This window comes from Macrotis lagotis, chromosome 4, assembly GCF_037893015.1.
Source record: "Macrotis lagotis isolate mMagLag1 chromosome 4, bilby.v1.9.chrom.fasta, whole genome shotgun sequence".
Lineage (NCBI taxonomy): Eukaryota > Metazoa > Chordata > Mammalia > Peramelemorphia > Peramelidae > Macrotis > Macrotis lagotis.
Window position 1 is genome coordinate 33,720,810 of NC_133661.1, and position 18,081 is coordinate 33,738,890.

The 18,081-nt window shown below is 46.0% G+C and overlaps 1 protein-coding gene and 1 long non-coding RNA gene across 2 annotated transcripts in view; one reads left to right on the forward strand and one right to left on the reverse strand.

Moving 5' to 3' along the window:
• Positions 1 to 576: 576 nt before the first annotated feature.
• LOC141523015 (uncharacterized) lies at positions 577 to 3,977 on the reverse strand. The gene is made up of 2 exons (XR_012478307.1): positions 3,464 to 3,977; positions 577 to 1,288 (listed from the first exon to the last, which is right to left on the reverse strand). It is a non-coding gene; the product is annotated as an uncharacterized LOC141523015 (long non-coding RNA).
• A 731-nt stretch (positions 3,978 to 4,708) lies between these two features.
• Positions 4,709 to 18,081, forward strand: part of TSPAN3 (tetraspanin 3) — a 30,016-nt gene continuing 16,643 nt past the window's right edge. The window contains exon 1 of the mRNA XM_074232476.1: positions 4,709 to 4,830. Coding sequence (XP_074088577.1) covers positions 4,768 to 4,830 — 63 coding nt within the window. The 5' untranslated portion in view covers positions 4,709 to 4,767. The remainder of the gene's footprint in view (positions 4,831 to 18,081) is intronic.

Genomic DNA, 18,081 nt, shown 5'->3' on the forward strand with positions numbered 1-18,081 from the left:
AAAGGATGGAGAGGAAGGAGAAGGGGAGAGAGAGAGGGAGGAGAGGGGGAGAAAGTGAGACAAAGACTCCATCAGAAGGCTGAATAAAGTATTTTACACATTGACTGGATTCTCAGTCTCTCAAGAACCCTTTGCTGTCTGGCTTCTGACCTCATCACTCAATTGAAAATGATCTCTCCAAAGCTATCAATGACCTCCTAATGGCTGAGCAAGTGGGCTTTTTTTCTGAGTTCTTTGTTCTTGACCTCTTGGCTACATTTGACAGTATTGATCAACCCCTCCTCCTGGCTACTTTCTCTTCCCTAGATACAGCTCTCTTCTGGTCTCTCTCAGATCTGCTGTGATCATTCTTCAGTCCCTTCTGCTGGGTCTTCCTCCCAATCCTGTCCCATCTCCAGGGGTGACCCCTAAGAGCCTCCTGACTCCTATTCTCTCTTGGCAAATTTTTCCTTTTGATCATCTCATCAGCTTCATGCAATCTATTGTCATACAAATAGCTTCCCGATCTACGAATCAATCCAGCAACAAGCATGTTTGGTTCTTGGAATATAAAGGCAAAAGACAGACCCTGTAGTCTCAAGGAACATACATTCTTTATTAGAATTTATCCATCTCTCCTCTCTCTCCTGAGCTTGTTGAATAGACCCCACCAACCTACTGTCGATCATCATCAAATGGACATCCCATAGGCACCTCAAACTCAGCCCATCCAAGTTAAAGCTCATTCTCCTCCCATTCCCCACCCCACCCCCCACAGGGAAAAAAAACCCAAACTCACCTCTTCTCCAAACTTCCCTATTTCTGTTAAGGACCCCACCACCCTTTGAGTCACCCAAATCTGGGACCTCAGAATCACATCTCACCAACCACATCTGAGTTGGCAAATTCTACTCAATTCTGCTTCCACATTTCCCCACTCACATGGTGCTCACATGGGTCTGAGTTCATCATCCTTCCCTTGGGTTCCTGAACAGCCTCCTAATAGGAACCCTGGTTTCAAGTCCCCCTTACCCCCCCCCCTAAAATTCATTCTTCACACAAGTGCCATGATGATGCTATTATAGCACATGTGACTCTGTCGACCCCAGCTGAAGAATCTGGCAGGGCTGGTTCTGTCTTGTCTCCAGGATAAACCACATACTTCTCAGTTTGGAATTTAAAGAACTTCACAAGCCGCCTCCAGTCCTCTTTCCAGACATTTTATGACTCCCCTTTATGCACTCTATATGGCAGCCAAATTTGCCTCTTTGCTGTTCCCCAGCTCTGATATTCCATGTCTTGCCTTCATCTTAAAAAAAAAAAAAGACAAAAACCAAGATTTTGTTGATATCTTTTATTTTAAAATGTCCTAACCTTAGGGCAGCTGGATGGCACAGTGGATAGAGCCATGGAGTCAGGAGGACCTGAGTTCAAATCCAGCCTCAGACACTTAATAATTTACCTAGCTGTGTGACCTTGGGCAAGTCACTTAACCCCACTGTCTTGCAACCCCCCCAAAAAAAGGAAATGCTAAAATTTTAAAAAAATTAAAAATTAAAAAAATTCCTGACCCTGTACCTTTCCTTCTATTCCCTTCTAGAGCAATATTCCTTGTGGTAAAGATTTTTGTTTCTTTTTTTAGAGAAAAAGAATATAATAATTAAAATAGATTTAAAAATTTTAGGGGCAGCAAGGTAGCACAGTAGATAGAGCACTGGCCCTGGAGTCAGGAGGATCTGAGTTCAAATTGGACCTCAGATACTTAATAAGTGCCTAGTTGTGTGACCTTGGGCAAGTCACTTAACTCCATTGCCTTAAACAAATAAATAACTAGATTTTAAGAAAAAATAGAAAAATATTCAATAAAATCCATCAATGTTGCTGCTTCAGTTATGTCTAACTCTTCATTTGGTTTTCTTGGTAAAGATCCTGGAGGAGTTTGCCATTTTCTTCTCTATCTCATTTTACAGATGAGGAAACTGCAGCAAGGAGGGTAGTGACTTGCCCAGGGTCTCACACAGCTAATAAATGTCTGAGGCCAGATTGAACTCAGGTCTTCCTGACTCCAGACCTGCCTAGTTGCCTAAAATAGCCAGATCAGTATTACCTAGAATGCACTTCTAACTCCCTTTTCTTTAGAATCCTTAATTCTTTCTAAGTTCTGTTCATGCGCTGCCTCCTACAGAACATCTTTCCTGATACTTCTAGTTGTCAGTGATCTCTGTCTCATCAGTTTCAATCAACATTTATTAATCACCTACTATGTACCAGACACTGTGATAATGCTGGAGATATAAGTCACAAAAGACTCTTACAGTCTAATAATATCAATCCATCTGGGAGCTAGGACAGCTTTTTATTTTGCTTTCCTTGCATGTAGAAACTGGTACTTAATAAGTGTATATTGGATCAGATGGAAAGTAGCTTCTGCATTATGTCTTGAAGAGACTTCAGCAGAGAAAGATATGAGAAGGGATGGGTGGGTAGATAAGTCCATGCCCACCTAGAGGGCCTGGGCTCCTCTCCTGATGCCATTGAATCACTGAAGTTAAAAGGTACCTTGGGAAGATTGTGGGAAATGGAAGTCAGATACAACACACTTCTGAGGAGAGACAAGGTGGAAGGAGAGAGAGAATAGAATAAATGGGAGTGGGAAGAACAGATGGAGGAAAATAGAGCTAGCTATAGCAACTGTGGGGGAAAAATATATTAAAGCAACTTTTCTGATGGACTTATAATAAAGAATTTGATCCATCCTAGAGACAGAATTGATGGTATCTGAACACAGACTGAAGTACAATTTTTTTCTCTCTCACTTTTTCTTGAGATTTCTCCATTTTTGTGGGAGAAGGGGGGGATTAGGCTTACTTTTACAACAATACTATTGCAGTAATGTGAAAATAAATACATCTTTTCATAGCAAAAAAAAAGAAGAAAAGAAAGGTACCTCAGGAGTTATTTCATAAAATGCTCCATTTTACAAAGAAATGGAGGCTGAGGGAGTTAAGAATGACTGACCTCCCATCACAAAGAGAGTAAGCCTCACAAGTGAGATTTGAACCTGGGTTCTCTGGTTCTGAAGCAACTCTTCCCATTGAACCCCACAAAAAAAAGGATGGGAAGGAGATGTTTGACTTGACTGACTGTAAATGGACCAGCAGGGGAAAAGGGGACAGGCCTCCAGAATCTGCCAATGGCTCCCAGAGCAAGAAGCAGCACGCTTGGCAAGGTCATGCCAATGTCGAGAAGAAAAGAAACTGGTCCCACCTGTCTTCCATTTCTAGGGTGTCGCCCTGGGGGCCCCAGGCTCCTTAAAGCTCTACTCCTGATCTTAACTTCCTACCAAGGAATTATACTGGTCTGGGAGTTTTACTCCTTGTTCCAGGAAAAGTGGCTTTGTTTTTTCCTTTATTCGTCCATTTATATAGCAAAGGCTTTATAAACATGATGTGATCCGATCTTCCAGTAAGGGAAGTACTATTACCATCAGGTCACAGAGGAGGACACAGGCAAACAGAGGTTCGTAAGCGTGTGGGGTCACAGCTGATCTGTGGGCTTCGTGACTCCGACACTTGGTCCCACCGCGCCGCTCTCGTCGGGCACTCTGCGCACCAGCAAACGTCTGAGGTGCGTCAAGGAAGAGACTGGGGAGCCCGGGCTGCTCCATGTGGCATCACAGGGCCCGAGTGCCAGTCCGCCTCTGTGGCCTCCTCACGCAGTCCGCCTCGCAGGCCTCAGTTTCCTTCCGAACAAAGAAGGGATGGGTCTAGGCAGCGTGTGACGTCAACTCTCGATGTCTGAGGAAGGTGGTCGGCCGAGCGACCCTCCCCCCTCCAGGCAAGGGCTGCTCAGCTACTATTTGCGGGTGTGTGCAACGAGTTCTTTCCGAAGGGTCAGAGCTTCCTCGCGTGGGCCGCCCAGCTGCCGCGTCCGGAGACGAAGGCCCGCGGGCGGCGTCCGGGGGTCCGGCGCAATGCTCAGGGGCGGGCTGTCCCCGGGCCCCCCGGCCCCGCCCCCCGGGCCCCCCGGCCCCGCCCCCCCCCCCCCGGGCCCCCCCGGCCCCGCCCCCCGGCAAGGCTCATGTCTTCGGGGGCGCTGGGGCCCGGGGGGCGGAGGTGGCCGCTGCCCCCGGGGCGGGCGCCGGGCCGGGCCGCGCTGTGCCGCCACGCGGCCGCGGACAAGCCGGTCCCGGCGCCTCCTGGAAGGGGCCGCGGCCCCCACAGCGCCACGCGCGGAGTCCGGCGCGAGGGGCCCGGGGCGCCCCGACCGCCTCCCACGGGGGACCCGTGCGCCTGCGCGGCGGCCTGGGCGGGGCGCCCGGGGGCGGGGCGCCCGGAGGGAGCCGTAGGGTGCGCGCGCAGACTCTAGAGGGCTGGAGGAGGGGGCGGGTCCTAGGCCCCCCCGCCCCCCCCCCCCCCGCTCGCCCGGGGGTCCGCGGCCGCCCCCGCCCGGGGGCCCGGAACTCGGAGGGGAAGGAGGAGACCGTGCGGGGCGGGCGCTTCGCCCCCCCCCCCCGCGTGCCCCTGCACGTGCCCGTGCGCGTGCCCCGAGGTCACAAAGGCCGTGACGCGCGGAGCCCCGCAGCCCCCGCCCCGCCGGGGCTCCCTCGGGGCTTTCTCTCCTCCGGCCGCGGCGCCTTTAAGGCGGCGTGACGTCCCGCGGCACGTGGGGGGCGGGGCCGGGGGCGCGGCGGGGGCGGGGCCCGGGGGCCGGGGCGGGGGCGGGGCGGGCCGGCGGCCGCCATTGCCGTGCTGGGAGCCGAGGCCGCGCAGCGCCGCAGCCGCCGCCATGGGCCAGTGCGGCATCACCTCCTCCAAGACCGTGCTGGTCTTCCTCAACCTCATCTTCTGGGTGAGCCGGGCCCCCACGTCCCGCCGCGCCCCCGGGCCCGGGCCCTGCCGGGGCGCTGCCCGCGGGGCCGACTCGGGCCGGGGTGGGGGTGGGCAGGCTCGACCCCCGGAGCCGTCCGAGCCGGGGGGCCGCACATCCGGGCCCCCGGGCCAGCCTCGGGGGCGGGGCGGGGAGGGGCGGGGCGCCGCCCGGGGCTCGGCCGCGGCTCCCGGGCCCGACCCCGGCCCCGGCCCCGGCCCCGGCCCCGGCCCCGGCCCCGGCCCCGGCCCCGGCCCCGGCCCCCGGCCCCGGCCCCCGGCCCCGGCCCCCGGCCCCGGCAGAGGCGCGTTCCTCTCCTGAGCCTCCCGGCCCGGGGGCCTGTGAGGGCCCGGTCCCTGGAGCTGCGGGGCCCGGGCCCCGGGTGCCCTGGCCCTGGGCCAGGGTCGTCTGCGCAGCCCCCCACGTGGGCCCCGAGCCCCGGGTGCCCCCGAGGGACTTGGCAGGGCCCGGAGCACTGGGCCGGCGCTGCTGCCCTGCGCCCCGTGGGCACTGCTCGGGGCCGGCTGGCCCGGAGCGGAGACGCCCTTGGCCGCTTGGCCCCGGGGACTTGGGGCCAACCTCCGGCTTCCCGTCCGGGGATCACTGCGGCCCTTCCCCGCAGCCCGCTCAGGGTGGCCGTGCCGGTGAGATGGGGCCTGCCCTGCCCTCTGGAGGATGCCCATCCAGCCCGAGGAGCAGGGGTGGCCCAGCCTAGGAGTGCCCTTCAGGGGGCAGAGGTAGTGTTGGCGCCTGAGCCCGGGAGCAGGCAGTGAGGCAGAAGTCAAGGTTAGCAGCTAAACTTAGGAAACAGCCCTGGGGTCTTGGCCGCCTTTGGAGCCGGGCCAACAAGATTTCTTCCCACCCCTTCAGAGAGGTTCAGGGATGCCACGGATGGCCCTGGAACACAGACGCCGTGCATTTCTGTCCTGTCTTAGCGAATGCCCCTGGTCAGTTGGGGGTTCTGTATAAGCCAACCTGTAACGTCAATAGAATATAAATGAATCTTGATGTTTAAGTGGAACATGCATTTCTAATCTACGGCAGATGAGAATTTTTTTGCCTATGGAGGTGAGCAGGGAAACCTAAGGAGGCTAGCTATCAGATGAAAACAGACAGTTGAGCATAGGCATTAAAGGTTAATCATTATCTTAAGCTGCATCTTTTTATATCTTAATACCTTGGTTCAATGAAAAGTTGGTGGGATTTTATTGTTGTTTTGTGACCCTGCCGGCAGGATGAGTACGTGTCTGGCCACTGAATTTCCAGAAACAGATAACTGAGTGAGGTGCAGAGAAGACAAAGAAATGCAGGAGGACACCTGGTGTGCTGTGAAAAAGCTGATAAAGAGACAGAAACACAGAATTTTATCAAAATTATACTGGGTGTGGCTAGGCTGAACCTGTGTTAATCTCCGAACCTCAGAACTCTGCAGTCCCAGAGCAGCCGGCTCTTTGTGCTTGAAGAAAAAGTCACCATTTGAAAGAACAGATCCATAGTTTTGCTCTCTTACAGGCAGCCCCAGAAATACTGCCATGAGTTCACAGATGACTGTTCACTCTGTAGAGGGGTGTTGTAGCAAACAGCCCCCCCCAGCCCCTGATGTCCCCATCAGAGACCAGATGCTTGGCCTGGGCAGCGGGGAGCTGACCCAGAAGGCTTTTCTTGGACTCTTAGTCAACTGTTACTGAATTTCACTTTCAGGCTCTTCGTCACATGACTCCACCAAGCACTTGAGAAAGTCCTTTGTTCACACAGTCGACTCTTGTTTATAATAATCCCATCCTACAGCCTCAGCTAGGTTTTGGGAAGGAATGCCCCTGCGCTGTCCTATCCCGTGTGGGGGCTGGTGCAACAGACAGTGTCCCTGAAAAGAAAAAGAAAGCGTCCCTGTCCTGGATTTTATAGGCTCAGCTCTAACACTGGGGAGCTTTGGGATTCTGGCCTGTGTGTGTGACCATCGTCCTTCAGATATCTGACAGAACACTTTATAATTCTCAAATTGCCTTGAAGTTGATTGCTGTTGTTAGAGTCTGCTTTCAGTCCAGACTGGCTCATGGGGTGGGCTCTTTTCTCAAGTTTTACTCGGAGGTCTTCTTGTTGCATGAGGAGTCTTGAATGCTCTGCCCAGGCAGCCTAAGATTCACCCAACTGACATGGTTCCCCATCTGGAATCCCCCCCCCCCCCAGTGACCTGTTGTCCCAGGAGTCACTAGCTAAATTCAGAGGTTCTTGCTGGCAACCACAGCCATCCAGAAGTTGTGCCCAGTCACCAGCCATCGTTGGCAGTATGGAAGAAGAGGGGGAACCCCAAGTGCTTGCACTCCAGGGCCACATGGCTGCTTAGGGTTTGGATGGCATGGTCAGTCCTGCCAGATCCTCTTAAGCTGCACGTCGCAGGTGCCTCTCCACTGGTGTAGGTTACAGAGAACTGAGCAGGAATTTTATGCTAATTGTCAAAGCATATTCCTCCTTTACTTCAAATGATGGCTGAACATTTGCTTTTCTACAGAAAACTAAACAGTAAATGCTCTGACCACCCCCATAAACTTGACCCGGGCTGGATACCAGTTGGGCAGAACTTCTGGACTGAGGAGAGGAGTGCCCACTCCCAGTCCCCTTCTATTTCAGGGTCTCTGGTTTTCACCAGACGTCAAGAGTTTGGATGACATCTGCTATCACAGAAAGCATGGAGTTTGTGTCAGGCTGCACAATGGGGATAAAAAAATTACAGTTTCTCTCTCCTCATTTCTGGGCAGGTGTCTTTGTGATCACTTTCTGTAATGAGAATGACTTTTTCCCTTTTTTTTTATATTTATCATCCATTAGCATCCCCTACTTCAAACAAGTCCATTATGTGTAAAGTATAGCTTTACAAAACCAAAAATTACAATTTGCTTTACAAAAGCATTTACTGTGGAATTTGTTTGACTGGCAAATCTCCTTAGTGTCTTTGTGATGATTCATTGGGTTTTGGCACCAGATTATTTAGCCCTGAAATCATAGTCATCTAACTCAAGACTTTCATTTTCCCTGATCAGGCCAAATGACTCCATACAATCTTTGTCTGCTAAGCAGTAATTTGGAGGTTTGAACCCAGGTGTTCTGATTCAAAATCCAGGGCTTCTTCCCCCAAATAAAAAAAGCAACCACTCTGCTTTGCACAGAATATTTCAGGAACACTTCTCCCATTTAAAATATGAATTATATCTATTCTTTGTCCTGCCTTGGCGTAGGGTCATTTTAAGACATCCTTTAACATTGAGAGTTAGGTCAAAGACAGTCTCTTAGGAAAAGGGGACTTTATCAGGTGGCTGGGTGGGCTGTTCTTATATTAACTATTTCTCCAATTTGAAGAAGTGCATGTTTTCATCATTGCTTTTTGATCTTGTCATAGAAACGTATTAAGCACACCTGAGTTCTTCAGTAGTATTTTGGCAAATTAGACTCCCTCCCACCTCCCCCCCCCCATCCCAGGATATGACTCAATCCCAGATGAGCCTTTTTTTTGTTGTTTTTTTGCAAGGCAGTGGGGTTAAATGACTTGCCCAAGGTCACACAGCCAGGTAATTATTGAGTGTCCTAAGCAGGATTTGAACCCAGGTCATCCTGACTCCAGGGCTGGTACTCCATCCACTGTGCTCCCAGATGAGCCATTTTTAAAAGAAAAAACACACACTCATACACTCCATTCTTGACCATTTATGTTATCTAACTTATCTAACACAGTTAAGCATTCCTTTCATTCCTCCCTAATTGATTCTCTTTCCCAGAGTCCATAGAGCTATATACAACCCTTGGTTCTCCAGCCTCCTCCACCAGCCTCTTCCTCTGCTGTTTGTGCCTAGGACTGGGAGCTCCCAATCCCTGACATTCTCTCTTCCCTCTTCTCCATTATTCCAGGCTCTGATGAGGACATAACCCTTCTTTGCCAAGTACCATTTTGTACTCCAGCTCTCCTACAGATCACACCCCCCCCTTCTTTTCCCTTTAATCAAGTTGTCTGTAGCTAATAGTTCCTCGATGCCTACAAACATGGCAGTCTCCCCATGCTAAAATCAAAAACAAATCAAAAAATCAAAACAAAAAACTTGACCCTACTCTCCTCTCTGGCTGTCATCCTTTGTGTCTCTTTCCTTTCTCTTATCATCTCATGTTCTTTCACTTTTCACCCTGATTCAACAAGGCTTCTGACCTAATCATCCAGCTGAAGGGGCCATTCCCAGGTCATCATTGAGCTCTTTCTTGTTAAATTCAGTAGAATGTTTTCAGTCCTTGGCCTTCTTGGCCTATAGTATCTTCTGAGTTGTTATGACACCATTATCCATTCTCTTACCTGTTTGACTGCTTCTCTGCTTTCTTTGCTAGATCATTCCTATCCTGCCCACGATGGTGGGTATAACCCGAAGCTCTAGTCTGTACCTTCTTCTCTTTGATGTTGGTTGACACCATCACCTCCCCAGGATGACCCCCAGATCCCTGCATCCAGCTTCAGTCCTCCACAACCTGCTTGTTGGGACTTTTCAAATTGGATGTCCATTAAACATCTCAAACTCAACATATCCTAAACACAAGTCATTATTTTTTTCTCTCTACACAACTCTATTGTGAAGACAACAGATACACAATTATGAATATGACCGGTTTGGGTTTTTTGTCTTTGTATTTCAGTGTTTTGAAATCTTGATCAATGTTGATGTGAACTGCATTGGATTTCCATTAAAGAGCTGAGTAATAATATTGACTAAAAGAGGAAAGAGCATATATGATCAGTAGGGAAGTTAAAGTTATACTTTTGTCTTTTGAATTCAAAATTCCTTTAAAATAGAATGTATCTTTAAAAAATATGAATTTTGCAAAACATGGCTATGCACATTCCTAGCTAAGCAGAACAAAAATGTCTCTTTACATAGATCTTATTTATCTCAGCCCAATTTAAAATAGATCAGTCTGAAATAGAAGCTGTAAAATAAAAAAAAGTTTATTCTTTGATTATTTCTGACAATCCCAACCCCACTTCAAAAAAACTTTCTCCACTTGTAAGCTAATACTTTTCTTCTACCCATCTCTAATCAAAGCAGGAAGGAATCTGATGCTTTATTATAAACTTACTGTTTGATCATATTTGAATGAAAATGTGCATCTGTTTATGTCAAATAATATTTTAATTATGGAACAAAACCCTTTGTCCCTTAAAGAATTTTTCAATGTAGGTAAGCAGGTAGAGGGATTTGGCTAAGGTGAGCCCAGTGACTCTCTGAGAGCCCATGTTTGTAGCTGCTCACCACTCCCCAATCCTCGGATCCTGGAGGTAGAAGGGACCTTAGTGATCAGTGGGTCCAACTCCTTGTTTTGGAGATGAGGAGCCAAGTAACTTGGCCAAGGTCATTCAAGACTGAGAGCCTGGGTTCACATTCATATCCTTTAGTGTAAGCTATTCCCAATAGTTGTTTGGAGAGAAGAAACTATAAGCATCCTATTTGTACCAGTTTTAGGACCCTCAAACTCATCTACATATCCCCAGTGTCCCTTTTCTCCCACTTCTCGGGCATATTTGTATTTTTGGCCTATTGGAAGTGTTTTTAGTTAATATTTAATGTTTTCAAATCATAACTCCATCACTTTACTTTCTTCATTGCCTCTCCCTCTGAGAATGTGATTTCTGATAGTATTATTGGCCTTTTGCCTCTTTGGTATTAAAGATAGTCTATGTTTTTTTTTTTTGTGGTCTTATTGAAAAGGTAGCTTGCTAGCCAGTAGTTCTTGTCTGCCATGTATTAAGAAACCTAGTGAGGCCTCTTCCATAAGTTCTCTTTTCTAATTTGACCTTTGATAGTAAATTGGAAAGAAAGTAGAGCCCTTGGAATAGTTGAACATGGTGTTCTGTTTGCCAAACGGTTTCAAATCTTAATTTTTGCTATTTACCACTTGGTTGACCTTGGTCGAGTCACTTAAATTTTTCAGCCCTTAGTTCCCTTTTCTGTAAAATGAGGGAGTTGAATGAAATGATTTGAGGATTCTTCCAACTTTAAACCTATGGGTGATCCTATGATCTATAGGCAGTATTTTCTGCCAGGTCATCCATCAGTGTGATTAAAGAGCTGGATGATCCAGAATATAATGATAGGTTGGAAAAATACCCTAATATTCCTCAAAAGAAATAATGAGGTGGGGAAGAGGCATCCTAACCTGGAATTCAGATTTGTTGAACCCTAGCAAAATGTTTTAGGAGATTTATGTGATTTGTTAAAACCCAATTTTTGTGCACTCAGTTCAGTTCCAGCTGGACATTAAACCTAGAAGAAAGCACTGGTTTTTAGAATCACTGGACAGCTGGCTGGCCGTATGATAGGGGTCTCCAGACCCTCAAACCCAACTTGAGCATTGTCCATCTCTTTTGTGAAAGCACCAAGGAAACTATATCCTGACAAGGGGGTTCGCCCAGTGTGCCAGGGGCCTTTCCCTGGTTCTCCAGACATCACTTGGGCACTATGGGAGTGTGGGAACAGTTTGAAGGTTAGCCGCCACCTTGTTTTATAAGTTGGCATGGTAGGCAGAGAACTAGCCAGGAAGCCCTGGCAGTGAGACCCTGGCCCAGTCACTTATTGCTCTTTCAGTGTTCCAGGCCTGTGTGGGAAGAGTTGGTGCTACCAAAGAATCACCAGAGCAGGGGAGGGCCTAAGGTTTTACAGAGCCCCTCTGGTGGGCTGGACACCAGGCCAAGCCCTTGGCTGATGTCCTCTGATTCTCACAACAGCCCTCAAGGGAGGTGCTATTATTCCCATTTTACAGTTGCTGAAACTGAAGCCAACAGGTCAGGAGACTAGTCTAGGAAGTGTGAGCAGTCCCCTACTCCAGCACTGTGGTGACACCCACCTCACAGGTTCAGTTCCTATCCTGGGCTTTGAAGTCTTTAACCTCATTTTCAGTTCGAATGTATTTCCTCTCCTTTCCAAAATGAGTCATCTCTTATAACAAATATAATACATTTTTTTGGTTTTTGCAAGGCAATGGGGTTAAGTGATTTACCCAAGGTCACACAGCTAGATAATTATTAAGTGTTTGAGGCTGGATTTGGACTCAGGTCCTCCTGACTCCAGGGCTGGTGCTCTATCCACTGTATCACCTAGCTGCCCCAAACAATACACTTTTTTAAATGAAGGAAAACAATTTAGCAAAATCATTTCACATCCAAAACCTCTACCTTTGAAAAGAGAAGAGAAAGGTACACTCTCTCTGGGATCAGATGTGACTCCTTAAACAGTTTAGTTTCACTTTTTGGGTCTTTCCAAGTATGTTGTTTTAATGATCGTGTATGGTTATGTCCCCATTGTTCTGCCTACTACACTCTGCATCGATTTGTTTTCAATTCACGGTTAAACTTCTTTGGCCGGTAAATCCTCAGCCACAGCATCTTGGTCCAAAAGATGTGAACTTCTCCCTGACTCAGCAAGAGGCTTGGCCTTTCCAGGAACCATTTCTGGGGCCTCTGTTTCCCCAGCCCCTCCAGCATTGAGGAGTTTGGTCTTGTGTCATCTTTGCTGTCTGCCACCCCCCTCCCATTCTACTTTTCCAGCTCCTCCTCAGGAATTTGTTGCAGACCTTTGGGCCACTCCACACCTTAGCATTTAGATGAGTCACAGTGGTGATTCTTTGGTGACTAATAGTCTGTGATTTGCAGCCATATGACATAGCAGAAAATTGGTATTATAAGATGAGTTTTTGTTTGAGGGAGCCAGCCCTTAGAATAGTCGAACATGGCGTTCCGTTTGCCAAACGCACAATAGCACCTCTTCTTCCTCCTCTTCAATGAGCCTCTGGCTCACCAGTGTTTAGCTGCACCATGAAGGCCATAGGAAAGAAGGATCCAGAATACTGTTCATAAGAAGGACCAATCAAAACTAGTTCACATTCAGCAGACTGGTAAAATGACAAAAGCAGTCAACAGAGCCAGTAAAAAGCAACATATATACATACATACATATATACATATATATATGTATATTGATTATTACAATGTGAATGAAAAGAACAGCTATTACAAAGCATTTATAAATAGTAAAGTACAAGGGGGTGGCTAGGTGGTGCAGTGGATAGAACACCAGCCCTGGAGTCAGGAGGACCTGAGTTCAAATCCAGCCTCAGACACTTCATAATGACCTAGTTGTGTGGCCTTGGGCAAGTCACTTAACCCCATTGTCTCGCAAAAACTAAAACAATAATAATAAAGTACAAGTTTGGCCCCAAATAAGAGTCAGGAGAAAACATATCACTTTCACCTCCCCTCTCTAAGGTTGAGGGGTGGGAGTGAAGATCGGGAGGAGTAGGATATTGCATCTGATGGTATTCCTCACCCCCATACTTGGATCAGGGAGGGAAATCCTATAAAGAGAAATCCAAGCCATTTCCATTTCCCCCTTCCAATCTTTACTTGAACATAATAGCAAGAACAATTTTATTTAACAATGGAGTGACTTTCTTGTGCCTAGTCTCCTTGAAGGCGATGTTTTTTGAAAGCATAACAGTCACAGACAGATTTGAACACATCAAAGCCAGTCCGGGCTCCAGGCCAGAGTGCTAAGAGGGAAGAGTAAAATGTGGGAGCTTGGAAAAGGTGCTGGGGATTATCTAGAAAATTGAAGGGGTGCTCACTTTAGCCTGCTATATACACAGGGCTGAAGTTTGATTCATTTTAAAGGAATAATAGTCCAATAAAACTTAGTTAAGAATATTTTGAGTTTCCGGGGAAAAGGTTGAGATCTTTTGAATTTGTTCTTGATACATAACATGTGATTTCTGGGACCTTTGTTCTTGGTTAGAGGCATCTGATCTGTTCAGTCATGAGCGGCTGTTGCCGCAGAATAGCAGGATCAAAATGAAACCTATAAATAGGCACGTTAGAGACTCGTGGATGTTTTATTTTACAGAAAGGTTATTTAGGATCAATGAAGATATAAACAGCATTACAAAATATAAACAAGTTAATTTTGAAACAGAACAAGTGCAGCCAACATTGTAAGAAAAGCAGGAAACTGGGCGGGGGAGGGGGGATTTGTAACCAGTATCTCTGATCTTTAAAGGTATCTCAGATATATAGAGAATGAGTCAAATTTCTAAAAATAAAAATCATTCCCCATTTGAGAAAGGTCAAAGGATATGAACAGGCAGTTTTCTGACAAAAAAAAAATCAAAGCTATTATATATGGGAAAATTCACTGTTGATCAGAGGAATGCAAATTAAAACAATTCTAAGATATTTCCTCATACCTATCAAAGTGGGTAATATGACAAAAAAAAAAGAAAGTGTTGGATGTTGAAGGGAATGTGGGAAAACTGAAAAATTGATGTGCTATTGGTGGGATTGTGAACTGATCCAACCATTCTGAAGAGCCATTTGGTCCTGCCCAAAAGGGTTGTAAAGCTATACATACTCTTTGATCCAGCAATACTACTACTGCTAGGTCTGTATCCCAGATACATCCACAAAAAGGGGAAAAGGACCTATTTGTATAAAATATAGCAGTTCTTTTTATGGTGGCCAAGAATTAGACATTGAAGGGATATGCCTGTTGTTTGGGGAATGGCTAAACCAGCTGTGGTATGTGATTGTAATGGAATATTATTGTACTGTAAGAAATGATAACCTGGATGATTTCAGAGAAACCCAAAAAGACATGAACCTGACGCATAGTAAAGTAAAAAAAACAAAACAGAATAGGATACAGTAGTGTTCTCTGATGATCATGAATGATTTAGCTATTAGCAGCCATACATTGATCCAAGACAAATCCAAGGACTAATGATGAAGCATTCCATCCACCTCCAGAGAAAGAACTGATAACATTTGAATACTGATTGAAGCAAGCTGTTTTTCAGTTTCATTTTTTGCTTTTGAGTCGTCTTATATAAAATGACTAATATGGAGATTTTTACGTAAATGCATTTGCATAATATCAAAGGGTAGGAGGGATAGAATTTTGAACTCAAAATAAAAATATTTAAAAATTGGGTGGAAAGAAAAGATTGGCAGTGATTTTCCCTGAACTTGTAATTTCTTTTTTTTTGCAAGGCAAATGGGGTTAAGTGACTTGCCCAAGGCCACGCAGCTAGGTAATTATTAAGTGTCTGAGGTCGGACTTGAACCCAGGTCCTCCTGACTCCAGGGCCAGTGCTCTATCCACTGCACCACTTAGTGCCCTGAACTTGTGTAATTTCAACTGGGTTTAAGGATTATTTCTTCAAAATTTTAGGCAAAGAAGTGTTTCTTAGATTATAAATTAATGAGACTGTAATTAATACCTTTAAGATCAGTTTAGCATCAGATGCCAAACAAAGTGATTTCTGAGCCCTGGCTGATTGAGAGTGGCACAGTCAGGATCACCTCTGGGTGCCCTCATAAACTGAGAGTTGGAGTTGCTCAAAGTCCCATCTCCTTCCTTCTTGGTGCCCTCTCTTCTCCCCAGCCCCCTTCCTTGGCTTGGTTGAGGATCCTCTCTTGTGTCCTTAGATGATGGTCACTACCCCTGGAAGTCCTGGCTTTATCTTTTTCTGTCCTTGTGGATGAAGACTTGTGATTTATTCTTGAACAATACTACCAAGAAGAGTTGGTGTGGGGATGCTGTTGGAATCATCCAGAATAATTGATTTCAGAAATCATGACTCAGATAAGAGGACAAGTCTCTATAGTAAGGCTACTTGTGATTCCATCTTCCTGAAGGTTCTCCATGGCTCCAGACCAGGCTTCAAGTAGAAGCCTAATGTGATGTGCCACCTGAGGAGCACCCTAACTAACAAATAGTGGAGACACTCTCACAAGTTGGGGCCCAAAGAGACAGATCAGTGGCTTCTTCTTGTCCTCCCTGCTATGCATGTGCCTCCTTCCTAAGCATGTGGATGGTTTGGATGCTGAACATTGCAACAACTAGTTCATTCCTTTCAGAGGAACTAAAATCAATCACCAACCCTCCCCAGGTCCTACCAGTTTCTGAACAGATGCCTCCTAGAAGACTTCTCTCTGTGGGGGTATGCTTTCTGACTTACAGAATGATGTGGGCACGAGAAGTCAGTCTGGATGAGGGTAAAGTCGGGAGGACAGGTGGGACATAGGTCTGGAGAGAAGCCCTTTCTTGGGATGAAAAGGAAGAGAAGCAGATGTGCAGATTGTTCATTCCTTCCCATGGTAGAAAGTTGAGGTTCTCTTTGCTCTTTTTTTTTCTTTCTTTGTTCCTCTTTACACCCCATCCCATTAGTTTGGAAAGTTCCAAGTAGGCTCCCAATGCAGTCTTTGAGTTTGCTTCTTCTAAGCCCTACAGCATTTCCTTCATTCTGCTTCCCTCTTGCCCTCTTCCTCCTCTTCACCTTAATCTCTATCTCCATGATTGCCCCAAACCTTCAACAAATTCCAACCCTATAGTGTAGATAGTCATGAAAAGGATTTAGGATCATTTACTTTTGATCATTTTTAATAGTTTGCAGCACTCACTGAGAGTCACTTCAAAAAACCATAATACTTATGAGTTGCATATTGATTTTTAAGGAAGAGAAGGAATTGGTTAAGTTTCTGTAAGCTTCCATGTGTTTCAGTTATACATAATTCAATTTATAGACACCCAGATCACCCCTAATGGAGTTGAAGGGTATTGGTTATATCCCGTGGCTTCTGTAGAACTCGGGTATGCTCCTAGCTCACTGGGATAAATTGGATTTTGCCTGGGAAAAGAACTACTCTATTCTATTAAAAGGACAGTTTTGCAAATGGTATCTGATATTAGCCTTCCTGTGCATCCTTTCTCGTCGGGTGGCACCTGCTGCTGTTGGCTTGCTTAGAAATCCATTTCTGACAGGTGCCTTGAGCTGGACAGAGGTGACATCATCAGAAGCCATCCACTTGCCTCATAACCAGGCAACACTGAGCAGTGTAATTCCCAGGTTACAAGAATCCCTTCAGGCTCGTCACTCCTAATTTCGTGTCTCGGATGTAAATACCCAGCACTCTCTGAGCAGCTGCTATTTCACTTGGCCAGGGTTCTTTGTTATTTGCATGTTTTCAACCCCAAATTTTTTTTCTGTATGTGAAGACAGAATGACAATTTTGTCAGTTCTGTGTATGCAAATGTAGTCTCTTTTTACTTAAGATTTGCATGAATGCTTTCTTTTTTTAGTGTTATGGTTACCATTTTAAAAGGTTTTAGCAATCTGATGAAACACTGAAAACTGAGCTAGCCTCTAGCACAAAACTTTCCTAGCAACTTTATTGATCAGAGTGGATCAGATGAACTCTGATAGTCTGTCCTTTATTGGTCCATTATTCTATTTTTAAAGTTGCTAAATGATTTAAAATTTCACTTTTTAAAGAAAACTGAAAATACTTCTTTGCTCTGGGCCTGATGGTGCATTCCTATAGTCCTTGCTGATGGGAAGACTGAGGTTGGTCGAGTGCTTAGCTTTTAGGAGCTCTTGGGCAGAAGTTGGGCTAGAGTTGATTATATGAATGCCTTCACTAAGTCCAGGACCAGTAGAGTAAACCTGGGAAAGAAGGACCCAAGCCTTTGTAGTGGTTCGTGGTAAATCAACCCTGTTCAGTAAACCAGAGCAGGCTAAAGCTTTTGGGCTGAGCAGTATCGGCTGTATTTCTTGTTTGGGTGAGATGGTCTCCAAGATAAAGAAATCATGGGCTGATTCTGTATGATGAAAGGGGGAGCAAAGCATATTGCATGCATGTAGTAGGTGCTTGCTTAGTGTCTGATGTGAAAATAGGAAAAATCGGCTGAAGAAGAGAAAAAGGATGGCTAATAAAGTCAAGTATAGTAAAGTTTCATCTAGTTTCAGATAAAGTTTCATTTATTTTGTTTAAAAAATCTGTAAATAATGCCCAGGGTGGGCTGAAGTTTATCTTGCGTTTTGTCCTATTTATAAAGAAAGGGTTTATTATTTTTTAAAATTTATTTATTTATTTTGAATTTTACAATTTTTCCCCTAATCTTGCTTCTCTCCCCCCATGCTTCACAGAAGGCAGTCTGTTAGTCTTTACATTATTTCCATGATATACATTGATCTAACTTGAATGCGAATCCTTAAGGAAGAAAAATAAAGTATAAGAAAGCAAAATTAAATAATAAGATAATGATCTTTAAAAAAATTTTAATGTAATAGTCTTTGGTCTTTGTTCAAACCCCACAGTTCTTTCTCTGGATACAGATGGTATTCCCCATTGCAGATATCCCAGAATTGTGTCTG